General features: G+C 34.3%; 2 protein-coding genes across 2 annotated transcripts; both read left to right on the top strand.

The window, feature by feature from the left end:
• The first annotated feature begins 9,540 nt into the window (after positions 1-9,540).
• On the top strand, positions 9,541-18,986 carry LOC113706705 (conserved oligomeric Golgi complex subunit 6). The gene is made up of 11 exons (XM_072061444.1): positions 9,541-10,043; positions 10,127-10,179; positions 13,377-13,524; positions 13,638-13,745; positions 14,444-14,511; positions 15,090-15,213; positions 15,307-15,453; positions 15,565-15,828; positions 15,905-16,189; positions 17,431-17,577; positions 18,264-18,986. Exons 1-11 carry the CDS (start codon positions 9,822-9,824, stop codon positions 18,786-18,788), a joined length of 2,091 nt encoding a protein of 696 aa, XP_071917545.1. The 5' UTR covers positions 9,541-9,821; the 3' UTR covers positions 18,789-18,986.
• Positions 18,987-23,278: 4,292 nt separating this feature from the next.
• On the top strand, positions 23,279-24,097 carry LOC140012642 (uncharacterized). Its single transcript, XM_072060918.1, has one exon. It carries the CDS (start codon positions 23,279-23,281, stop codon positions 24,095-24,097), a length of 819 nt encoding a protein of 272 aa, XP_071917019.1.
• Positions 24,098-24,406: the final 309 nt, after the last annotated feature.

The following is a 24,406-nucleotide window of genomic DNA, read 5'->3' as shown; positions in this document are numbered from 1 at the left end:
AACACTATTACTAAAGTACAGCAACATATAAACTATATCAAAGAAGAAAAATCTTATTTAAAAATTGAAGAACAATTAAAAGAAGTTAAAATACAAAAAAGAATTTTTGAATTAGAAGAATTATTTAAAAAAGAAATTTGTGCAGATATTCCTAATGCTTTTTGGGATAGAAAACAACATATGATAGAATTACCATATGAAAAAGATTTTAATGAAAAGAATATTCCAACAAAAGCTAGACCAATACAAAAATTTTCCCTTAGAAAGTACCTCAAATTTTAAATATAAAACTCCTATTCCAGAAGTTATAAATCAGACTCAATCAGAATATTCTCCAACCCATTCACAAATGAAAGGAGAAATAAATGTTATAAACAAACCATATAAAATAAATCATGATATAATACTAGGAACACCTTTTTTAATTCAAATTTACCCATTTGCAGTAAACCATGAAGGAATTTCATGAACACAGTGAAAATGTTAAAGAACAGAAAAAATCTATCTTGATTACTAAATATAAGTCATTTAAGATGGAACCTCATAAAGATATTGATAAAATGTATTGTAAATTCAATAATCTTATTAAGAATTTAGAGATTTTGAAAAGGAAATACTTCTTAGGAGAGAAAAATAGAAAAATCTTGAATGCCTTGTCTAAAGATTGGGAGAGTAAAGTGACTGCTATTGAAGAGGCAAAAGATTTAAAATTCAATGCCTATTGAATCTCTTATAAACTCTCTAACATCTTATGAGTTGAAGCTAAAGACCAAGGTACAAGAAAAAGAAGATGCAAAAGTAAAAAGGAGCATCGCTCTAAAAGCACCTCAAGATGATGATAACTCTGTTTCACTGGATGATGAAGATATGGATGACAATGAACTAGCTCTCATCACAAAAAGTTTCAAGAGAATCCTCAACAAAAGGAGATTAAAAAATGGAGGATTTAGCAATTCGAATTCCAATCAATTCAACAATACAAGAAAGCAAGAGACCAACAGAAAATAAGGTGACAAATACTATAAATGCGGTCAACTTGGACATTACATTAGTGAGTGTCCAATGAAGAAGAAAAAAATAGGGAGAGCAGAAAGAAAACCAAGATTCAACAACTTTCAATTCACATGGAATGAGTGCAACTTCGATGGTAAAATTGAAGAAGAAGAAAAATTTGCTCAATTGACTTTTATGACCATTAGAAATGATGAGGCAACAACATGTAACTCTCAACTTGATAGTGATGATGAAATTGATGACGATTTTAAATTTTTCATTGAAAAATTGCATGATAGTTTGAAAGAATCTTATGTTAAAAACAAGAAATTAAAACATAAGATTAGTTTTTTTCTTCAGGACAATGCATGTCTTTTCAAGAAAATAAAATGTTGAAAACTGAAAATGATTACTTGAAAGAAAGTGAGATTGATCTACAAAATGAATTTGATAGAAAAACAAGACTTTGTGAAATGTTCAAAAAGGAACAAAGTGATTTGAAAAAAAGAATGGATAATTTAAATGAAGTGCTTCAACATAAAAAATAAGATTATTTTCAAGGGAATGAATCAAAGACACATCTTGGCACTCATGAGAAGAAGTTAAATTCTAGTGCAAATGATTTTGTTGTCTATAAGAGAAGACAAGCAAAATTTATTGAACATGTTTATGCAAATAACTCTTTGGTTATGTGTAATTTTTGTTGTTAAAAAGGTCACATGAAAAGTGATTGTTATATGAGAGAAATACTATATACTCTTTGCAGAATGAGAATGGTCAATGGTGTATATCTAATAGGGAGATAGAGGATGAAATCACAGGTTATTTTCAAAATTTGTTCACTATCAACCTTGACATTTTGATTCAATCATGAATGGTATTCCTTATGTAATTACAAAGACAGATGAACTCAAAATTTATCAGACTTGTTTTAGAACTGGAAGTAAGAAAAGCAACATTCTCTCTTCATTCTAACAAAGCCCCTGGACCAGATGGTATGGCACCTGTCTTCTTTCAAAATTTTTAGAACACAATAAAAAATGATCTAACTGCTGCTATCTCTAGTTTTTTTCATTTTGGAAATCTTCTGAGAGCCATAAATGAAACTATCATTACTCTGATACTAAAAGTTTATTGCCCTTATCTGGTTTCTCATTTTAGACCAATTAGCTTATGTAATGTAGTTTATAGGATCATTTCTAAGATTCTTGTTGATAGACTCATGCCCTTCTTAAATAATGCATTAGTTTGAATCAATCAGAATTCATTCCTGGTAGACAGACTATTGATAATGTGGCAATTGCCTGTGTGTTTGTTCATTGCCTTAACAATAGGAGAGTTGGAAAGGAAGCTTACATGGCTCTAAAGTTAGCCATGTCTATCTAAGGCCTATGATAGAGTAGAGTGGACTTTTTTGGGCAAGATAATGTAGAAAATGGGATTCTATCCTATCTGGATAATATGGATTATGAGATGCATAGCTTCAGTTGCTTATACTTTCAATATTCATGGAGAGATAAGAGGCTTTGTTAAACCATCTAGAGGGCTTAGACAAGGAGATCCACTCTCCCTTTTTTTTTATTGGTTTCAGAAGGTTTTTCCAATTTACTTAAATATGCTATATAGGAACATAAAATTTTTAGGTTGAAAATTGCAAGAGATAATCCTACTATTTCTGACCTCTTCTTTGCAGATGACACCTTGATTTTCTATAAGGCATCCAAGAAGGAAGCAATGAAAGTGAGACAAATTATTAATAGCTATACAGAAGCATCTGACTAGATCATTAATGCAGACAAGTCATCAGTCCTTTTTGGCAAGAACATGAGAGAAGATGGCAAGATTGAGATGTTGGAAATCCTATGAGGGATGAAACAAGCAGAGCAAATATTTAGGATTACCAATGGTTATTAGGAGGTCTAAGGAACAAATCTTCAGCTACATTAAGGAGAAAGTGATCAACAAACTAAAAGGGTGGAAGGCAAGGTTGCTAAATCAAGTAGGGAAGGAAGTTCTACTAAAACCAGTGATCCTAGCTATGCCTACTTATGTTGTGGCCTTCTGCAAATTGCTTAAAGGTCTGTGTGAAGACATTTGTAAAGAAATGGTGAAATTTAGGCTGGGGAAGGAGAAAAAGAGAAGAAAATTCATTGGATGAAATGGAAAAAAAATGATTGAGATAGAGGGCAATGGGAAGTTAGGATTTAGAGATCTTCAAGAGTTTAATACTGCAATGTTAGCAAGGCAACTATGGAGGGTGTTGACAAAGCTCAACTTAATCATGAGTAAAGTATTGAGAGGAAAATATTTCAAAAGAGCATCAATCTGGGAGATGAGGACTAAAGCCACTAATTCGTGGATGTGGATAAGTATAAGGGTTAATTTCACTTTGTCCCCCCAAACTTTGGACGATTACCCATTTCAGTCCCTAAATTTCAAAATGGGATACTTAAGTCCCTAAACTTATAAAATGGAACACTTAAATCCTTAAACCCTTATAAAATGGGACACTTCGACCACCAACGGCATTCAGGATTTGTTAACAATTTTCCTTAAGTGGGAGGTATTTATAAGTTTAGGGACTTAAGTGTCCCATTTTGAAGTTTAGGGACTGAAGTGGGTAATCGTCCAAAGTTTGGGGGGATAAAGTGGTATTAACCCTAAGTATAATTAGCGCTAGAGAATTGCTTGAGAAGGGTGCTAGAAAGAGGGTTGGAGATGGTCGCACTACAGATATTTGTAAGGATGGATGGATACTAGATAGTAGGAAGGCAAGATAAATACACCAAGGCCATCAAACTACCAATTACAGAAGGCAAAGGAGCTAATACAGAATGAAAACAAGGATATAAATAGGATAAATGTAGTTTTAGTGAGGAAGACAGTAGGAAAATCTTAAATATCCCTATCAGCTTATGCAATGAAAAAGATAGAATAGTGATGCTGAGTACACTGTGAAAACTGGACATATAGTAGCTAAGGAGATAAAGATGGAAAAAATGAGAAGGCAACAAGAAGGAGGTAATAGCTGGAATGAGCAGAACAGTAATACATGAAAATTCTTATGGAGTCTAAATATAACACAAAATCTCAAATGTTTTATATGGAAATGCCTCCATAGAATACTTCCAGTAAATGAGGTAATTAGAAGTAGAATAAGAAAAGGAAATGATAAGTGCTTGTGTTGTGGAGAAGGAGTAGAGACTATTGAACACATGTTAGTCTTCTGCACATATGCGAAATAGATATGGAAAGCTACTCCAATAAGAAAGGATGCAAATAATGAGTTCAGAAATAACTTTTGGTTATGATGAAACAGTGTCTTGGATACTAAGGAAAGACCTGAAGGGAAGGAACATATTATAGTAACAATAAACATAATGTGGCAAATTTGGAAGTCCAAGAACCAAATCCAATTCAGTGGTGAAAGGAAATGTCCTGGACTAACAATCAACAAAGCTAAATGTGAATGGATAGAACATCAAAAAACACAACTAGAGGGGGAAGGTGAGATCTTTGTAAGTGTCATTTTTCCTTTATTAGAAGGAAAAGCAACCATGTCAGTCACATGTTGGTTAAGTATGCCTTAAGCTTGGCTAGTGAAATTATGTGGAAGAATTCCTTCCCTCTCTGGTTAACCAAATTAGCCAGAGAAGATGTAGGAGTTGCTCCAAATTTGTAATAGCTTTTTAAAAGTATGTATGTATGTATGTATATATGTATGTATGTGTGTGTGTGCATGTGTATGTCATATATACCCAGGTTAATATAACTTGAAATGTGCATAAAATATTGGTATTAAACTTGAACTTACAAGAATTAGAGTTGCTAACGGAAGCTTGATATTTGTTGAATCCAACTTTGATCTTCTTATTAAAATCTTTGGAGAATGATACAAGAGTATGAGTACAAGAGTATGAGTACAAGAGTAGTTGGGAGTAGTTGAGAGTGGTTTGAGAGTAGTTGAGAGTGGGTAAGAGATTTTCTAAGAGGTTTACACCGGAGGATTTCACCGATTTTTCTCTCGATTCATTACATAAAATGCAGCACAACTCCAAGGTGATTTTGAAGGTGTTATTAATCCTTTGTTTATTAATATTTTTATTTCCTTTTTACAAAATTCTAATAAATCAGAATTCATTTGTATTGGTCTAGCTTTTGTTGGAATATTCTTTTCATTAAAATCTTTTTCATATGGTAATTCTATCATATGTTGTTTTCTATCCCAAAAAGCATTAGGAATATCTGCACAAATTTCTTTTTTAAATAATTCTTCTAATTCAAAAATTCTTTTTTGAATTTTAACTTCTTTTAATTGTTCTTCAATTTTTAAATAAGATTTTTCTTCTTTGATATAGTTTATATGTTGCTGTACTTTAGTAATAGTGTTTATCGTTTTATAAATAGAAGATGTTTGTAAAATCTGTAATTCTCTTTGTCTTATTGAAGTTAAGAATTTAAAAGTAATAGTTTTTCCCATTATATTTATTGAAATTCCTTCATGGTTTACTGCAAATGGGTAAATTTGAATTAAAAAAGGTGTTCCTAGTATTATATCATGATTTATATTTTTTACAATTATAAAATTATGTCTGATACAATATTCATTATTACATATTGATCCTTTTGTAAATTTATATTTTACTTGTAAATTTTCTCCATTTGCTGCCATTAATGTTTCATTTGTTCTTTCACAGTATTTAGTAGGAATTATTCCTTCTTTAATACAACTTGAATCAGCTCCACTATCTATTAGAGCTACATGTATTTCTTTAAAATCTTCTACAGTAATAGTTACTAAAGCATACCATTTTTGAAATGTCATTTTTTCTATTGTATTTAAATATTGATCTTCATCTACTGGTTTTTCAGATATACATATTTCTTCTGTTTTGGAATTAGAAGTTGATGGTTGATTATCTATTAAGGTTATTTTTGCTTCTATCTCTAAATCTTTTGTTTTTAATTCTATAATCTCTTGTTGCAATTGTTTTATCTGTACTTTAAGATTATTGATTTCTGTTTGAAGATCTTTAGTAGTTTCCTTTTTCATTATATTTATATTTGGATATTTATCTATTAATTTCGAAATGCTAAAAGGTTCTATTATCTTTGGCATTTTATCTTCTTGAATAATTAAACTTTTTAATCTTTCCAAATATTCTTTTTTAGCTATTGGATCATTAATCTTTTCTATTATATCTAATAAGAATTCTTTATCTTCTTTTTTAGTTATAACATTTATATATTTTGGAGTATTAGAACAATTACAATCTTTTTCACTGTCTGAACTAGTTAAATCATTATAAAAATCATCTTCTGAACTTTGATCCTTTTCATTTATTAATAAGTTTATTAATTTATTTTTAATCTCTTCTTCTTCTGCACAAATTTCAGTAATTTTATCTTTTAAATTACATTTATTTGCTTTATGTCCTATTTTTCCACATTTGTAGCAAATAATTTTCTTTTTAATAAATTTTCTTTTCTTTTCAGGTTTATTTCCTTCAGTTCTTTTGTACCTTATTTTCTTATTATTGTATTTTTTAATTTTCTTTTTATATGCAGAGGGTGATTTAATTCTTTTAATTCCAAATGCATCACAAAATGATCCTACTTCTTTTGTTTTTGAACCATATTTTATTTGTAATTTTAATTCTGAGCATAACATTAATCCTTCTTTTTTCACAAAAGCAAATAATTGTCCAAAAGTAATATTTTCAAATGAAATCACATCTGTTCCCATTTCCTTTTGTAAACTATCCATTATTCTTTGTGAAAATAAGCTTGGTAATCCTGTTATAAATCTTTCTTTCCAGAATGAAGCATTACAATCAGGTCTTCTTAATACATTTGTTAAAAACATATCCTTATACCATCTAAAATCTGATAATGTTGGACATCTTAAATTTGTTAAAAATGTTTTATTAGAATTTAATTCTTCTTTTGGATTTCCTATGAAATACATTACTATTGTTACTATTAGAAATTCTGCCGCATCTGATTGGGTTTGAATATTTCCTTGATCATCTTCAATTTCTTGGGTATGATCTAATATTGATAAATTATCTTGAAGTGTTAAAGCATTATCCCACCAATTCTTTAATTGTCCAGTAAATCCTGAAACTAATAATGTTGCAATATTTCTTTCTTGAATATTTTTTATTTTATATGCTAATCTAGCCATTCCCATTTCTTGTAAATTATTTAATACTTCGTATTCTGCTTTGCCATCTATATTCCATTCATAAATTGAGTCTCCATCATATTTAGTGGTACGAAATTTTGATCTTTCTTCATATTGAATATCTGGAGGGCTAGGTCTTGGATAATAATTTTTTGTACTTACCATTTTCCAATTTTTATTATTATTATTATTATAAATCCTTCTTCTTTTTATTTTATTTATTTGATTATCTTTGGATTCTTCAAATTGGTTTTCTATTGGTAAAATTATGTTTTCTTCAATTTCTGAATTTATTGATTCTTCAGATGAATTATTTATCTCGTCAGATGAATTGTCTTCTATTATTTGATCTAATGTATTTATTTTAGGAGTTTGAGGTTTAGATATATTCTGTAATGATTGTGATATTCTATTTAATATATTATCTGTAGTATTTATTTTTTGATTATTAATATTTTGGATTAACTCTTGTTCTTTTTCTCTTGTCAAACTTCTAGGTTGGAAATGTGGTGCTGAAATATCATCAGGGAATTTTGATTCTGGTCTCTTTAGTGTATCTATTTTTGTATTTAATACTTCTATATGTTGAGATATTGTATGTAGAATTTGATTTGTATAATTATTTTGTTGATAAATTTTTTTAATATCTTCTAAATTTATTGCATTATTATTTGTACTTGATTCTACTTCTCTACCCTTTTTAAAAGGTGAGGCTATTATGTCTCCTTGTCCTATATTTATTTTGACTTCTTGTAATGGAGGATGTATAGATGTTATAATTTGATCATCCTTTAATTTCCATTTTTTATATAAATTAGTTTGAACATTTATTTGAGGTGTATGAAATATATTATTTATTCCTAATTTTGAAGTATAGAATGATAACCAAGTAAAGAAAGGAAAATCAAATTTTTGCTTTTCTAATTCATCCCTCACATTTCACAAAAATATTCTTTTCGTCCCTTACTTTTAAAATGAAGCAATTTCGTCCATGACATTAAAAAATTAAAGCTATTACATCCTTGAATCCAATTTTCAATCTGAATCAAACCACCTATCAACCCGATTACAAATTTTGAAGGTATAATTGGTAAATCACTTGGTTAACTCAACTTGAATATAACTCAACTTAAATTCCTACATTGTCATTGTATACACTGAGGGTTTATGTACTTACCATATCATTTCAATTTCAATTTAAACACCAAATTTTGTATTTATGATACACATCTAGACTCGCAAGCGAATATACTAACGATGCATGAAAAGATTTACCCAAAAGAAAAACCCGACTATTCCAAGACAAATAATGGCCTTTATGTTATAATGTTTATTTTTTTGGTTTGATAAATGTCATGTGAATATGATGAAATTGACCGAGTGACCTATCAATTCTATCTCCGAAATTTATTACTGGGTTATTGGATGGTTTGATTCAAATTGAAAATTAGGTTCAAGGATGTAATAGTTTTAATTTTTAAATGTCAGGGATGAAATTGCTTCATTTTAAAAGTGAGGGACGAAAAGAATATTTTTGTGAAATATGAGGGATGAAACAGGTCATTTTCCCTATCTTTAATTCACAAAAATTTTCTAATTTAGGCTAAATTTTAGAAGCAATAATGGTAGAATTACAGTGGTAAGATACCTCAAATGAGCACCAGTAGTTGGTTTCTTCTCAAATGGAGTTGCGACCAACCCAATGTCTAATAATGTCGACTCGCCCGAAGCTACACTAAGACTTCAGCTGAAGTTTTGAGGGGAAGGGGAGATGAGTTCTGGTGGTTCTTGTGCGTATGTGGGGATCGAATGATGTGGTGGAGACAGCAATGACTGTCGGAGAGTAAAGGACGAACGAGTGAGTTCAACCCCCTCAAGAGTGAGAAACTTAGAACGAAGTTGATCGATAAGTGAGAGGTTAGGAGAGTAGAGACGGCAGAGACAGCATTGACTGCCTGAAAAGTGAGAGACGAACGGAAATGCCATAGAGAGCAGTGGAAAGTGCAAGACAGTAGCTGTAGCTGAGCTCAATAGCTGAGTGGTTGAGTGATTTTTGAGTTTTTCTTGTTATGGTTTTCTCTTTTTAATATTTCAAAATTATGTTATTACTTGTTTTTTGTAATATCAGAAATTTTTTAAGTGTTCAAAACATTTGGTAATTTTTTTTTTTTTTGTAAGTGACGGGTTTCAAATTTAGAACCTCTCATTTACACTCCTTTGTACTATCTAATCTATTCCTCTAAAAAAAATCTAGTAATTTTGATAAAATGTGAACCTATAATGGTCATTTCATAATTAAAATAAATACATTATATAAATAATACAACTATTCGAGCGTTTCACCGAATACTCAAGTAGCATACGAGAGAGTTCAAACTTGGCTTGAGAAATGGAACGGATAGATCGAGTTTGAGCCGAGCGTTTGACTGAGCCATTCTCGAGCAGTTGGGCTCGGCAGCACCCCGACAGCACCGGATCTCCCCGGCTGACTTGACCCGACCCGTTTTGGCGGCTAGAAACTAGAAACATTTACCGGAGACCACCTGAAGCAAACTGTTTCATCATTAGAGATCTGAGCAAAACATTTTATCAGAAACACAATACAGTTTACATAGCGGCGACGCCGGAGAAGAGGAGCGCAATGGGATCAGTAACGGCATTGGCACCGGGGCTATCTCGGAAGCTGAAGAAGGTGTTGGAAACGCGAACCGACGGTGCTGAATTGCTGTCCTCGCTAAGCACTCTCTCCAATTTCTACACCGAAAATACTCCTCATTCTCGCCGCAATCTCCGATCCACAATTGAGAAGCGCGGCCTCTCCATCAACCAAGAATTCCTCCTCGCTTCCCTCACCGCACAACAGGTAATACCTCTCGGATCACTTTTTACTGGTAACATTTGCAGTCCGACTTTTTGAACTTTTTTTTAAAACTTTTTTATGTATAGGCATTGGATCGAGTGGAGGAGGAAGTTAATGCGTTGGCAGAATGCTGCGATAAGTATGATTTTTTATTCACTGGTTTATTTTTGTTGTCTTTTCAATTGAATTTGATAGATAGAGATGGAATTTCTTTGCATCTTGAGCTGTGTGCTTTGTGTATGTTGGAGTTTTGGTCGTGATGCTATTGATAGCGGTGGAATTGCTGAAAGTTTTTAGTCTGTCCGTTCCTTTTGGTAGAATGTGGAAATGTAGGAGTTAATTTGTTACTGATTTGAAGAACAAATTTTGGTTGCGGGAAGACAAATATGTAAGAAGACGAGACAGGGATTGACACAATTTGGAGTTGAATATTCAGTAGAGATTCATGTGGGGTCTGCCCCTAATTATTAGGGAAAGGTAAATTCACTGGTATGTTTAGATGCTTATCTTGTGTGATTTGGCTAGAAAAGGAAAAGATTCATTTCTGTGTAGTTATATTTCAGAATGAATTCTTGTGAGATGGTTAGCTGGGACTTTTGGTGGTAGTTATGGTTTCATGTGTTAATGTGGGAAGGACTATTGCCTAGGTAACCAAGGTGAATGGAGAATATTGTTCCAGTTTTTGAAGAAGTATGTGTATTGTGTAGGAATATGTATTAAATGGAGCTTGATAGTGTTGCTTGAATACACCCTGGAAAACCAAGATGAAGTCATTAATATAAGTACAAGATCTTTTATCCTCTCAATTTCATTGAGAGCTGAAAAAGAACCATAGGATTTACCTTGGTCGAAGATAGCACACCAAAAGGCAGCAAGAATAGCAAAACTTAAAATAGTGAGGTCCCCTGGTGAAGGATATATAGAGAGCTCATCCAGAACAGGAAATGTCGTGATGCCTGCAATAGTCTGAAACGTGCACCTCCAATGGTACATCCCAGCTATAACTTCACCTTCAGGCTCTATTCTTAATCAGTGTAGTCACTAACTTGGCTCTTCTTTATTTTACCTTTGTCTTCCTCTCTCTGATGCTCAAATTCACCAGAAGACAACTATGATGGTTGATTCTTAATAGTTATTTGGTTGACATCTGGAGCATGATGAGGTAAATGATTTGTCTGGTTGAGATTGACAAACAGTTACGGTAGAGTTCAAAAAACAAATGTATAATTGTAATTTTGCAGAAGATAGTTTTTTTCCCCCTGTAATGTGATATGAATTTATCCATCTCCATTATTGTCCTTCCTTTAAAGCGGTATCTTTTATGTCTTGGCCATGCTATTTTTGGTGGAAATGTTAGGTACAATAAGCATGTAGTTACATAGATTCTTCGCATCCTGGTGCAACTAGAAGTTTAACTTATTAGACCAAATTTCAGTTTGACCAGGGAATAATTGTTCTGTTAACAATAGCTTACTGAGTGAAAAAATGAGTTAGAAACGCCAGGTCTAATCTCATATGTAGCTGGCTTGATTCGTCTAGATGAGATTCAATGCACAGAGCTCTGTCTGGAATAGCAGATAAGTTGTTAGCATATTACATAATGGCAAGAAAATGAGTTGGTTAGAATAAAAGCAGAATTGGAGAAATGCAATAGATGAACTTCTGTGCTTCTATCAATGTGCTACCATTCTAATAAAGGCTCTATTAGGCATGGAGAGGTGGCACTTGTGGGAGTCAACCCAAATGTGTCAGTAGTTTAAGCTTTCCTAGTTAAATGTATGCTGTTTTTAGGTTGGTGCAATTTGTGTATAGCTATGTATTACAGATTGTAGAGTAGTTTTTGGATGGATCTCCTTTCAAGTATGAGAGGGATACTTGAGATTTTTATGCATTATGTGTGGGATTTACAGCATGTTTTGATAGAAGAATTCCTACATTTCTTGTTGATTTGATTAATGGGTGCCTATTTGGGAGAAGCGGAAAATCAGGTTCATTACCAGTTTAGTAGATTGAAAAAGTGATGCATTTCCATTGTTTGACCTCTTATTAGATGCTAGAGACTAATTTATGGATGAGGCGTTATTATGCTCTATACTTACCTTTTGGATCATCTTGGTTCTGGCTAAAATTTGAGAAAGTTTTCCATCAAAATTGTTTGTTAATTAGGCAATCGATAAGGGGAGTGAAGGAATATGCTAAGACGAACACTGCACAATTAAGCAATCACATTTATCTCAAATTTGAGTATTGAAACAGTAACTAGAAGGGATTTGATCTTATGCCCCAGTTAGGCTGTTGATTAACTTACTGCTGCAATTATTTTTCTAAGAATATTTTATCGTCTTGGAAGAAGCCTTCCCTTCTGAAATCCACTCCTCAAAGTCGTGTCTTCTGGATATGGTCCGAAGTAAAGTACTTTCAAGTTAATCTTGGCCCAAATCCCTTCTGGTTTAGAAATGCCTACTAATACCTAAGTACCTTATGAATTTTGCAACCATTGGGGTTATTAAATTTTTGTTGAAAAACAGAAGACTTTTGCTTCAGATGCAATTTTGGTGGTTTCATCCTTCTTTCTTCACGAGTACCATTAGGGTGTTTGGGTTGGTCATTATTTGCAAACACTATTTTTGTTGCATCATAAACACATTTTCCAATAACCATTTTATTTTCCCAACCACCTTTTCATCTCATATAAATCACATAACAAAAAGTACTAAGCGTTATTCCAAATAATTTTTTCCAAAAAATCTTGTCCAAACACGTCCAAGTCTGTGTAAACCTTGTTCTAACTCCTGGCCTCACATATTGGTGGACTAGTCAAATATGCTAAATTATATTTATGGAAAATAGGAAAAGATGTGTTACACTCTGCTTTATGTGTTATACGGTCTTCTTGAATAAGAAGGCTAGAGGATTTCTTAGGAGTGACTGATGATGAATGCGACCTTTTGTCATTTATGTTCATTGTGATACTTTCTTGCAGTTTTTGATATCTAAAAGCGTCCTTGTTTTGTGCTTCTCTCCTTTTTCTATTAAATCTCTCTCTCTCTCCATCTGGATGTGTTTCTTGAGATTTCCTATTTGCCAGATTGTGAAGGCTATGGAAGTAAAGATGCTCCTTCCCTAAGAATGAAACTCAGCTAGTTCTTCCTAGAAGAAGCAGCATGGCTCTTTTTTCTTTTTTCTTTTTTTTTTCGAGTTTAGCTACTTTATGTACCTCTATTCTTGGTCTTTAAAGCTTCGTAGTTTGAAAGTTTGGTAAATGGGACAGTCAGGTATATGGTAGTCAGAAAAAGAATTACTACATCCCCTGAATGTTTTGGCTATTGCATGCAGAATTGCTAATGCTTTAAGCAGTTGTAATGCTACCACCGGTGATATTATCAGTACTACAGAAAGGCTTAAACAGGATCTGGAAATCACCACGCAGAGGCAGGAGATTGTTTCATGCTTTCTTCGTGATTATCAGCTGTCCAATGAAGAGGTTCTAGGCTATTTACCGATCCTCAAATCTTAAGCCCTCTCTATGACACCCCTTGAGGGTAGATGTCAAGTTCTCTGTATGTATTGTTTGTTATTTGTTGATACCTTTTGCAGATTAATGCACTAAGGGAGGAAGATCTGAATGAAAACTTTTTCAAGGCACTTGCTCACGTTCAAGAAATCCATGCCAACTGCAAAGTGCTTTTAAGGACCCATCACCAGGTGGTTATCTTTTCATATTCCCTCCCTTTAGTAGATATCTTTATGCACTTGCATCTATTTTCATGAAGTTTTTGGTAGACATTTCTACATTTGATGTCTTTCCAACCAAAAAACTAGTTTGAAAACGATTTGGATTTTCAACTTTTACAATTTTTTGGGGTGCATAGGCTTATGGAGCAAGCTGGAGTATTTCAATCTCCACCAAGCGTAACTTTTGACCACACTGGATATGTCTTAGATTTGTATCTTCAACTAATATGCAGTGATCCCTACTTGTATAAATATTTCAGCTTTATAGAATTACCAAACATTTGAGTGAGCATTTGGGAAAAAGTGTTTGATGTATTAATCTCCCAAGTTTTGAAGCAGATCTATAGCTTCTCTCTTGTAAAATTGTGCATTTATTTTCGAATGTGTTGTGATGAGGTCTGCTTTGGATGATGATTGAATTGAAATTTGTAGTGCGAGCTAACCCTTTTTGCCAGATTCTAAATCTCTTGACTATGGCTGACTTTCCCCTGGTTCACATTCTCATGTAGATTTATTGGCTCCAGAACTATCTAAATAAGTAGTGCTGTCTGACCTTTACTCTTTCTATAGCTGTTTTTATTCATTTTTGCCACTGGAAGTCTTTATCAGATTATTTGCAGTTCAATAGAAAAGTTGAGCTTTAAAGTTAACTTGAACACCCCCGGCAGCGTGCAGGTTTGGAGCTTATGGACATGATGGCTGTCTATCAAGAAGGAGCCTATGAACGCCTGTGCAGGTAGGATATTTCTGAATGAATAACAGCTGAAGATGGTCATTATATTGTGTGTGTGTGTGTGGTGCTTATTGTAGCAATGTCTACTATATATGATAACTAAGAGATCTCTGAATCCTAAACAGTTGAAGCATGGAGTTCTTTCAGATTTTTTTGTTTAAGTGCCTTTTTCCAAGTTTTGGTGTTAGTTTTCTTGTTCTAGAAATGACCAGTTTAATAAGTTTGATTTACCTTTTCTCTTTTGGCTTTTTATCTCTTGCTTAACATCTTTGGCAATCACCTGTGCATCCTGAACAGCAGTGCGTCAAGTGTTGTCCTATCTACCTTGTCAAGTAAATGCAGTTAGTCGCTTAATTTGGACCTTATGTGATTGATTGTCTGCAGTCAGAATTATTTCTGTCACTATCATTTGAAGCTGGGTATGAACGATACTTGTGCTGTTACTTCTGATTTGGTTATAGATTATAGTGATCTTGCATTTATTTGCTGCTGTCCATTTGAAGTCAAATATAATTGTTGATAGTTTTCACTTTGGCCTTGAATAAGTTTTGGTTTGATACTACTGCTTTTGTCCAATCTAGGTGGGTTCAAGCAGAATGTAGGAGGCTGGGTGACATAGATAATCCTGAAGTTAGTGAACTTCTGAAAACAGCTGTCAGCTGCCTCAAAGAAAGACCCGTCCTGTTCAAGTATTGTGCAGAAGAGGTAAATTAATTCTTTAGCTAATATCTACTGTAATCCATCAAAATAATTTCATTTCTCCAATTTATGTTGATAGAGAGTTATTTCAATTGATAGGTAGCAAATATGAGGCACAATGCATTGTTCAGAAGATTTATTAGTGCTCTCACACGTGGAGGACCTGGTGGATTACCTAGGCCTATTGAAGTGCATGCCCATGATCCTTTGAGATATGTAGGAGACATGTTAGGATGGCTGCATCAGGTACTAGAAGGAAATATTAGTTTTTTTTCTACCTTATAGGGATTTTAAAGCTAAATTATTTGACTCACAATTTTATTGTTTCTCTGCCTTCTTTACTTTGTTGTATGGCAGGCCTTGGCATCTGAAAGAGAACTTGTGCTTGCTTTGCTTGATCCAGATGCAGTTGTAGATACAGGACCATCTGCTCCCCAAGTGTCCAAAGTTTCTGAGAATGATGTTGTAAAGTCAGAATCAGACTTGACATTTGTCCTGGATCGGATATTTGAAGGAGTTTGCAGACCATTTAAAGTGAGAGTTGAACAAGTTTTGCAGTCTCAGCCTAATCTGATAGTGTCATACAAACTCAGTAACACCCTGGAGTTCTACAGCTATACTGTAAGCTGCAATGTATCTGAAAGTAGATTTTTTATTTTTTTTTTTGGTGCTTTGCATGACAGCTGCAATTTTGTAGATATCAGATTTGCTAGGGAGGGAAACAGCTCTCTGTAATACACTTTGGGTGCTCAAAGAAGCTGCACAGAAAACATTTTTTGACATGCTGAAAACTCGAGGGGAGAAGCTTTTAAGATATCCTCTTCCAGTAGCTGTTGATCTTTCTCCACCAACTGCACTGAGGGAAGGAGTCTCACTGCTATGTGAAATAATTGAAACACATGACAGCATGATGTTTCCTGCATCAGGAAAGAAACCAGACTTTCACCCAGTCATATCTGCTTTGCTAGATCCTATTATCCAGGTGCAATTTCTGGGTGCAGCTTGATTTAATTTTTGGTTGTTTCCTTGCACCACTCAGTAAAAAATGAACATGATGACTGCATTTAATCAGTTCCAATTTCAATTTCTGAGACTACTTTTCCCAACTTATCTATTGAGTTTGAGTCATCTTATACCATATGCCTTTGAGTGAGGAAATATTTAATAACTTCTAGTCAGCACTTAGTAACCAAGGATCCTATGAATAAGTAGGAAAGAGTATACAAAGTGCAAGACCTATAATCACTTTCCAAGGTTGTTTTGAAAAATTGAAATTTGTACTTGTCAGTATGGGTCACTATAATTCTGTAAACACTTTTTGGGTTGAATTACAGTAGATTTCACGTCATATAAAGTAGGTCAATTTTATCTGCCGAAATATTCCGTGCATCCCAGAAGTTAAGACACTTGTAAGAAGGAGATCTTACTGACGCTTGAATCTTCTGTCTTAGGATGTACTTTGGTGCATGTAAATATTTTAGAAATTTTGTTTCATATTTTAGATGACACTTAAATAGGGGCATAGCAATTCAAAAGTATAATGTAATGTTTGCATAGAATAATCATGGAGAATGACAATGCTATTTCAGTTATTAGACCTTTTTTGGGTAATCCAGTCTGGAAAGTAGGTCTTTCTTTTCCAGGTGAGAGGGACTATAAATATGCCATCATGTTGATCCTTCAAAAACTATATGGTGGTGGAAATATAACCTTTTATAATTGCATCAAGATGAAAAGTGAAGACAGTTTATTAGATAAACCTTGTGATGTGAAAAAAGCAATTCTTTACCCTTACCTCCTTCAACTTTTAAGGAATTAAACAGATTTGCATGTACAAGGATCATGACTATGCACAACCAGTTGCTCATGTAATTTGTCATTTATTGCTCATCGTACTTCCTTTGAATTTTGTATCTTGGCACACATCTCGTCTTTAGCAAGTACTCTAGCTGGTCAATGATGTACTGGTGGTTAAAAGCACTGAATTTTGAAAAGGTAGTGCTTGATGGCAGGCATCTCTGCTTGAGATTCATCCTTCGGAAGTTTGTTTTAGAGCCCAACTAAGTATATTGGAGTGTATGAAGGACTTATAGTTTTTCTTCCATGTCAAACATGTTAAGAACTCTTGGAGGATGACAATAATTGCATAAGCTGTAGGAACATGATTCTTTTTGACAGGCAGATTCTTCTGTTCCTTATCAAGCTGTACATGTGATTTTGCAGATGTGTGAGCAAGCTGCTGAGGCACACAAGTCCAAGGGAGCCATCCAGTTATCAAGGAGAAGTAGAACAGGTTCTGATCCTGGCCAGCTGCGAAAATCATCTATAGATGCTATTTTGGACAGTGGCCGCTCCATTTCTGTGTCCCAGGTTTCTTTCTGTGCTTCCCTTTGCATGTTGCTTCGCATTTCAGATTTGATATGGTTAACCTAGAAAAAAAAAAGTTTGGTCTAATTTGTTCTTGAATACGTTGCTGGTGTAGCCAATTATCCAATAAAACTGAGTCTGCGAGTAGTGTGCTAAGTTATACGAGTTTGAAAGCATATATGGATATCCTGAAAGTTTTGACATTCTACTATTGACAAATTGCCTGAGTAGAACTTTTGAGTTCTGGAGTCCTAATGTTAGTTATGCGAGTCTGCTGGGTCAAGCTTGTCAAGTGACTAGCATAAATTACTTGATATGGAAACATTCTTTTGCTGCGAAATTCCGAACTGCACTTAAAGCAATGTCTTAATACTTTATGACCATGCATTTCTTTTATTTGACTTGGCAAACCTTATATTTGAAATATAAGAACCTCATCTTTGAGAATATGAGATTTGAAGTTAGAGTTTTGGAAGATTGCAGCAGCTTCAGTGACATGATTTTCATGTTAATATTAGTTTTTGTAGATTTAGGCGCATTAAGCTGGATTTTACTCTTCTTCTTGCAAATTGGTTTTCCAGCTTATAAACTTCATGTATATGTGGAATAACAATGAGATAAAATGCCAATGGCCAATTCTTTGTGTTCAATGGTCATGGTCCCCTGACCTGTTGTCCTTGTTCATGCAGACTGCTGAAGCACCTTCAAAGATTTTTCTCATCAACTGTTTATGTGCAATCCAACAACCATTGTTAGGACATGAGGTTGCATCTGAATATGTAAAGAAGATTGGTGGGATGATAGAAAGTCACATAAATGGACTTGTGGAAAAGGAAGTCGATAACATTTTAAAACGGTGTGGTTTATTAAGCAAGATGACCCACTTCCGTGTTTCATTGGATGATGATGAAGCCGGAAAAACAGTTAATGGTTCAGCATTGGCTGAGTTAGAGGACACAGCTCCAGCTTCTCTTTCAGAGGGTTTGAGGGCCTTCTTCGGGCTTATTTTGGGAAGTGAAAGTTCCCTGCCAGAATTTGAGCAAATGCAGGTACCAAAGCTGAGATCGGAGGCTTGTCTTCAGGTGGCAAGGTCTCTGGCTGAAGCATATGAGCTTATTTACAAGGCAGTTATGGATCCCAAGAATCACTACCCTGATCCTAAGTCACTGGTGAGACATCCGCCAGATCAGATACGAACCATATTGGGAATCTAAAGCCATCGAGACCTCTTATTTCTCAGTTTTTCAGGGAACTACTGACCTCTCCTAGTTCTGTACGTATTGATATTAGGTTTTTGTCAAGGGAACCACATATTTCTGGTTAAGCACCTTCGGACATTTGGACTGTATAGAGTTCAGTTTTGGAAACATACTACACTTAATGGTCGAGATTGTTACTTTTGACCTTGAACACATCCTTTTTGAAATGGTTGACTCCAACCCTTCCTTGGCACAGTATACCAAGATTTTTACATGAAAAATCCAAATTCGGAAAAAAGTCGTCGTTTCTAGTTCAATCAAAAGCTCCAGTGAATTTCTTAGAATATTGCTAAAATAAAAAATTATCCAAAAAGTGGTGTTATTTGAGGGGTTATTCCGATTTAAGGGTCGCTGCAACTATAAAACGAGGCTACTAGTAAAAGTAATATTAATTTATATTTATTTTTGCTGCCTTCATTTTAGTCAATTTTCTGCCCGCCTTTTTTTTTTTCCAATGTTTGATAAGCGGCGAAGCATGTATACTTTCTGCAAAATTCTTCCGTGTGCACTTCTTTGACTTTTTGTTCTTTTTTTTGTTCATTTCCAGCATGTGTACTTTTTTCAGGTGCACTTTTTTGGTCAGTTGCGAGGTCCACTTTTTGTCATGACGCCGCAACTTTTTTTCAATTTTTTATTTTTTTGTTCATTTGCGGCGTCAATTTTTTTATTTTCCTTCCAACACAAATGTCGTCAATTTTTCTTTTAATCGTGCACCGTTGATCGACGCAAATTGTGGCCAAAATTTTTTTTTAGTGAAAATTTTTTTTATAATGAAAAAGCAATTTTTTAAGTAAAATCACAAATGGAAATTGCGATGATAGTTTTCCTCCCATCCCACACCTCTAATTATTTTTTAATAAAAAGCGCTCAACCTCTTATTATTTTTTTATAAAAAGTTTATAAAAAAAGCGGCCAACTAAAGCTGCAATTTGAAAAAAAATATTAGTTTTTCTAATATTAAAATTAAAATAAAAACATCGCCACACATCACATGAGCGGCGATGGAAAATATTGCAAAATTAAAAAAAAAAAGTTAAGTTTACCAAAAGTGCTTTCGGACTCAAAGCTTTTCCAATAGGATAGGACTAAGGCTTTTTTTTGGTCTTTTGTTTGAGAGATGTCAACTTGACTCGGAGTAGCAGAAGGCTTTTTTTATAGGGTTAATCACATTTTATCCCCTTAAAGAATACCTCATTTCTTAATTTATCCCTTAATCTTTAGTTTTGCTCACTTAACCCCCTTTATGATAAAATTGCCCTTGCATTATTCACCTTAATGATTGAAATTAAAAAAGAGGAATTGCAGAGATCTATCTTCCCCTTAAATGATTAGAAAAATATTCAAATCACTTTTCTAAAATACAATTTTTTAGCCTTTCAATTCTTTTAAGTTTGGATTTTCCTCTTTCCTTTCTAGTTTCTCATTTTATTCCCAAGAAAATATCTTAAAATGAAATTGTGACATGATTAATAATCAGCAATTGAAATTTGTGACATGTGGCATCATACAAAAAATCAAAATTAGTTTTTGATATCTTTTAAACCTTCACCCAGAAATATGCAATTACAAACTCAGAACAAAAATTTTCGTTGAAATGAAATTTCTATTGGGAAGGATAAAAGAGAAGAAAGAGAAAAAGAAATAAAAGAAAGGAAAACAATTTTATCTTATGATATTTTTTGAGAATAAAATGAGAAACTAGAAAGGAAAGAGAAAAATCCAAAATTAAAAGAATTGAAAAGCTAAAAAAATTGTATTTTAGGAAAGTGATTTGAATATTTTTTTTAATCATTTAAGGAGATGATAGATCTCTGTAATTTCTCTTTTTTAATTTCAATCATTAAGGTGAAAATTTTTGTGGGAAAGAGGAAGAATTAAATAAAAAAGAAAGAGAAAATGAAATAAAAGAAAGGAAAATAAGGTAAATGAAAAGTCAAAATAATGCAAAGGCAATTTTGTCCTAAAGGGGGTTAAGTGAGCAAAATTAAAGGTTAGGGGGTAAACTGAGAAATAGAGTATTCTTTAAGGGGATAAAATGTGATTAACCCTTTTTTATATGGAGATAATTTGTCAACCACCAAATCAAACTCCTTTGCTTGTACTTTGGTTCACTTAGTGTGAGAGGAATGCAGCCAGATTTCAAGATTCTAACTTTGCTGCTGGTACCATTTCTTTTCGTGTAGAGCAGTGCCGGTCAAAGGATAAATTCCAATGAGCGGCGAAGCTTTTGCCCCAAAAAAAAAATAATAATAAAGTAACCCAAAATAAATGAAAATTAAAAATATTTTTATTAGAAACCGCATGTCAATGATGCGGTGACCCTTAATTCAGAATCCATCCCCCAAGAACACCAATTTTTTGAAAATTTTTAATTTTGACAATATTTTGAGAAATTCGCCCAAAAGCTCCACTACAAAATAATGAGAATACATAGGATTATTTGGAGCATATGGACAATAATAAATTAATAACCAACCAAATAGATCAATAACAATAATGTCATCTCTTAAAAATTAACAATTTCAAATAAGTGAGCTTGAAAGAGAAATCCAAAAGTTGATCTTATAGATGTGTAGAGTATGGTTGACAGAATCGCACAGCTAAAATTTTATCCCAATTAGATTTCATTTTTCCATTCAATTGAGGCCTTCGAGTTTCAAAATCTCTCTCTATAGCTTTTTTCTCTCTCTAGCCAAGTTTCTGTCTCTTCGTTTCTTTTTTTTTTTCCTTTGAATTGATGTTAATTCTTTCTTGCAGCTGCTCTTGCTAGTTCAAGAGACTAGTTGTAATTTCTCTCAAGTCAAAACTAGCTTGGATTTTATGAAGATGGGCTTCTAATTTCTATGGGTTGCCAAATGAAGATGGACATAAGAATATGGAGACAGTCAAAGAAGGTGATTGTGGAGACTGACATTGAAGTGTATGTAGAACTGTTGTCAAGGGCTCTCTCTCTCTCTCTCTCTCTCATTACAACTTGATTGAGCAGATTAACGAGCGGTAACATCTAATAATATAAAAGAGAGAGTTGGGTTATGAATAGTAATTTTTGGTCAAGCGGTTATGCTGCAATTATTGTTGGATGTGGAGGTTATTTTCGTCAATTGACAATTGTAATAATACGTACAAAATACATAGCCCAAGCCCAACGCAATTATCTCCCACTACACAGACATTTACATGCAACAAGTATCGACCCTACATTACCCCACTTACTACCTACAATAAATGTCATTAACTCTGCCCCAACTTCTACCACTTTATGACAAAAAGCTCCCCATCAGTCTTAGCACCATTTTACCAGCAAAAAAATCAACCACATCAGAGAATTTACTGCACCTTTCTTCTCGAACTTTTGGCCACTAACAGCTTCAGCCATTTGCACGACTTCAACCGTTTACAGCTTCACACAGAAGATGACGCTTCTTCCACTTTTTACCAGGTCAGTTTCCAAACTTTTCTTAGCAGCGGGTCCAATGGGCTTGGCCCCTGTCGGGGTTTCTATCCCACATCGGCTTTGGGAGGATTGAGATTTGGGTAGTTAAGTCCCTGGGAGCAATCCAAGAGTTGCCGGCTTTTGGGTTGACTTTTGGGATTAGATTTAATTAGTCAAATTTCGTTTCTCGAAAGAAGAAGTTTCCAAACTTTTCTTGATACTTGCTTCGTCAAAATTACCACAATTTATATTCACAATCCTTTTAAAAACCCTAACCTAAATACTAAATCTTATCGTTATTACAAAAATCATGCACTATCGGCCATTTATAGCTATTATTCTTGAGAAAAAAGATTTTAGACTTTCATATAATACATGCGCTTATAACCAAAGACATCAAGAACATAAATCCACCACAAAAATTGCTTAATTATTTATGCAATTAACTTCACAATATATCACCGTATTGAAACGCTACAATTTTGGCCATCACTCACTTCATCTCCAATTCTTCACAAATACAGAAGATTTCAGAATCAACACTCCAACCTAACTGAAGACGTAGGAATCCTCAAAATTAAGAACACTACGTCAATTCCCCGCTGGCTAGAACGAATTCTGCTATTTGTTTCGCCATATCCACTAGGTAAGTCTTATATTTGTCATTCCTTCATCCATTACTTACATCGACTACTACAACTAATCACTAATTCTGTTATTGTTATTAGTGAAGTAGTCTCGGCTGCAGTTTAGTGAAGGAGTCTCGGCTGCAGTTTCGGGTATCTTGTGTTTATAGTATCTATCTATATTTGGTAGTATTGGTAATTGCACATAATTAGGTAAATTGGGGCTGAAGTCACGGGAGCCTGATGCACATTGTACTTGTATATATAGAGCAGATGACAATGAGAAAAGGATGAAAACTTTTCCCAATTCTTCTGATTTTACATGGTATCAGAGCCATCTGGCTCTGAAAACAATACCGAACCCCTGAACTATAAATCCTAGGACGATGACAGATCAAAAAGCTTCAAGTTTGAAGACCAATTCGCCGTTCTTATTCAGCACGAATGACAACCCAGGGAATTTAATTACGCAGACACAATTCAAAGGACCAAACTATGAAGAATGGGCTAAGGCCATGAGGATTTCGTTGAGGGCAAAGAAGAAACAAGGTTTCATTGATGGCACCATTAAGGAGCCGAACCAGAACTCAGATGAAATTGATGATTGGTGGACAGTGAATTCCATGATTGTGTCATGGATCTTTAACACCATCGAACCAGGCTTGCGTTCCACGATTTCATACAAGGAAACGGCAAGGGAATTATGGGACGATATCCAGCAACGATTCTCTGTTCGTAATGGCGCGCGAGTTCATCAATTGAAAACGGAGGTTGCAAATTGCAAACAAAACGGGGATTCGATCATGGCTTATTATGGTCGACTCAAGAAGCTGTGGGATGATTTGAATGATTATGATCCTATGCCTACTTGTTCTTGTAATGGATGCAAGTGTAACTTCGTTACACGGCTTCAACAGCGTCAAGAGGAAGAGCGGGTGCATCAATTCCTCATGGGGCTTGATGAATCATCTTATAGTAATGTTCGTTCCAACATCATTGCTTCAGACCCTCTTCCAAACCTTCATAAGGTTTATTCTCAAGTTACGGAGCAAGAACAAGTGCAGGTAATGACGCGAGCAGCTCCCAATCGGTCTGATCCGGTGAGCTTTGCCATGAAAACAGTCAGCCCAGGCCCTCGGAATTCAGGGGGGGGACCAAAAAGACAATGGAGTAGTTTGCTCTCACTGCCAGAAACCGGGACATAGCATGGACACATGCTTTCGTGGTAACCAGGGGCGTGGTCGTGGTGGAGTAGCACGGGCTCATGTTGCACAAGGGGCAGCACAGGCGGCTGCTAATGTTTCCCATGGGAGACCACTTGATGATTCTGATAAAGCTGGATTGGAGAACTTGAGCAAAGCTGATTGGGAGACTTTGAAGTCTCTCTGGAACACTCACACGAATAATACATCAGTTGCTCAGCCAAGGCCAAGGCTTAATGGTAAGGCATATTTACAATGGTTGTTTGACACAGGTGATTCGCATCATATGACGGGAGAGGAAACTGCATTTGT

The sequence above is a fragment of the Coffea arabica genome, chromosome 8e (genome assembly GCF_036785885.1).
Source record: "Coffea arabica cultivar ET-39 chromosome 8e, Coffea Arabica ET-39 HiFi, whole genome shotgun sequence".
Lineage (NCBI taxonomy): Eukaryota > Viridiplantae > Streptophyta > Magnoliopsida > Gentianales > Rubiaceae > Coffea > Coffea arabica.
This window is presented reverse-complemented; position numbering and strand designations above follow the sequence as displayed.

Coding starts and splice junctions, on each gene's coding strand:
- LOC113706705 (XM_072061444.1), top strand. CDS start 9,822: ATGGGATCAGTAACGGCATTGGCACCGGGGCTATCTCGGAAGCTGAAG. Junction 10,044..10,126: donor CTTCCCTCACCGCACAACAG/GTAATACCTCTC, acceptor TTTTATGTATAG/GCATTGGATCGAGTGGAGGA. Junction 15,454..15,564: donor TGTTAGGATGGCTGCATCAG/GTACTAGAAGGA, acceptor GTTGTATGGCAG/GCCTTGGCATCTGAAAGAGA.
- LOC140012642 (XM_072060918.1), top strand. CDS start 23,279: ATGACAGATCAAAAAGCTTCAAGTTTGAAGACCAATTCGCCGTTCTTA.